Raw genomic sequence first — 1,171 nt, 5'->3', positions numbered from 1 at the left:
GACCCACCACTACTGTCAACACCACAAGATAGCTCTAGTGGAAGAAACTGGACAGTACTCAGGAAATTCTCACTTCTGCTGCGACACGTTTGATCTCCCTCAGCTGCTCCTCCGAGGGCTCCTCAGGCTGAGGTCTCTTCCTAGCCTTACGACCACCCTCAGCATTGTCTCGTCCCCTACACCTCTCATCTCGCGGTCCCAAAGGCCATCGGGGCCGCACTTCTACGAACTTCTCAGCCGATTCGGCAGTGCAGGGCGCGCGCTCATACAGACCCTCCTTGAGATGCTCTATAGCGTTCCAAGCCACCATAGTGCCGTTATCAGTACAGAGCCTAGTAGGAGGACAATATAGCATGAGACCCTTCTCCTTGGCCAGCTCCTGCATGTTAGACCGAACGCTCTTGTTTGCAGCAACTCCACCAGCGACCACCAGGTCCTTGATGCTGCCGTCGATTTCCAAGGCCCAATCAATGGCTCGGCCAGCCCGTTCAACAAGATGGTCTACACAGCGCTTCTGGAAAGAGGCCGCCATGTCAGGCTTGCTGTACTTGCCTCCCTCGATGAGGTGTCGCATCGATGTCTTCAGCCCAGCAAAAGAGAAATCACAACCATTCTTCAGCTCAAGATCACGGGTCTTGGCTAGAGGCTTGGCCAGCTCTCGCAGGCACGCCCTGGGATTACCCTCGCTCGCTAGCTTCTCGAGAACGGGGCCACCAGGGACGTCGTGGATGTCCAACAGCCGAGCAACCTTATCGAAACACTCTCCTACAGAGTCGTCCAAGGTTGAGCCCAGAATGATATGATCCCCCATTCCTCTGGTCAGCACCGCCATGTTGTGACCACCTGAGACCAGTAAGGTGACGAATGGGAACTCCGGCCGATGTGGGGAAGGGGACGTGGAAGAGGCTGTCGGCGTCGGATCAGGCTTCCTCGTCACTAGCATATGAGACTCCATATGATGAGTCCGTACCAACGGAAGGTCGTATTTGGCTGCGAGCTCGATGGCACTCTTCACTCCAACCTGAACGCACACGAAATCTACTGTTGCGACGAACTAGTCTGCGGAAGCGTCTTGCCACTGCGCTAGCTAGTCATGAACATGAACCACGAGATGGCATGCGCGAAAATCTCCTCAGAAGCCAACGAGGGCAACCCATCTCTGTACAGTCGA

General features: G+C 55.3%; 1 protein-coding gene across 1 annotated transcript; it reads right to left on the bottom strand.

Annotated features, from left to right (window-relative positions):
- Nucleotides 1-58: 58 nt before the first annotated feature.
- Nucleotides 59-955, bottom strand: Pmar_PMAR004920 (glycoprotein endopeptidase, putative; the record flags this gene model as incomplete). The annotated part of the gene is made up of 1 exon (XM_002778626.1): nt 59-955. One exon carries the CDS (start codon nt 953-955, stop codon nt 59-61), a length of 897 nt encoding a protein of 298 aa, XP_002778672.1.
- Nucleotides 956-1,171: the final 216 nt, after the last annotated feature.

The sequence above is a fragment of the Perkinsus marinus genome, assembly GCF_000006405.1.
Source record: "Perkinsus marinus ATCC 50983 genomic scaffold scf_1104296948460, whole genome shotgun sequence".
In the NCBI taxonomy this organism is placed as follows: domain Eukaryota; phylum Perkinsozoa; order Perkinsida; family Perkinsidae; genus Perkinsus; species Perkinsus marinus.
The sequence above is the reverse complement of the archived record's forward strand: the minus strand, read 5'-3'. Positions and strand labels throughout refer to the sequence as shown.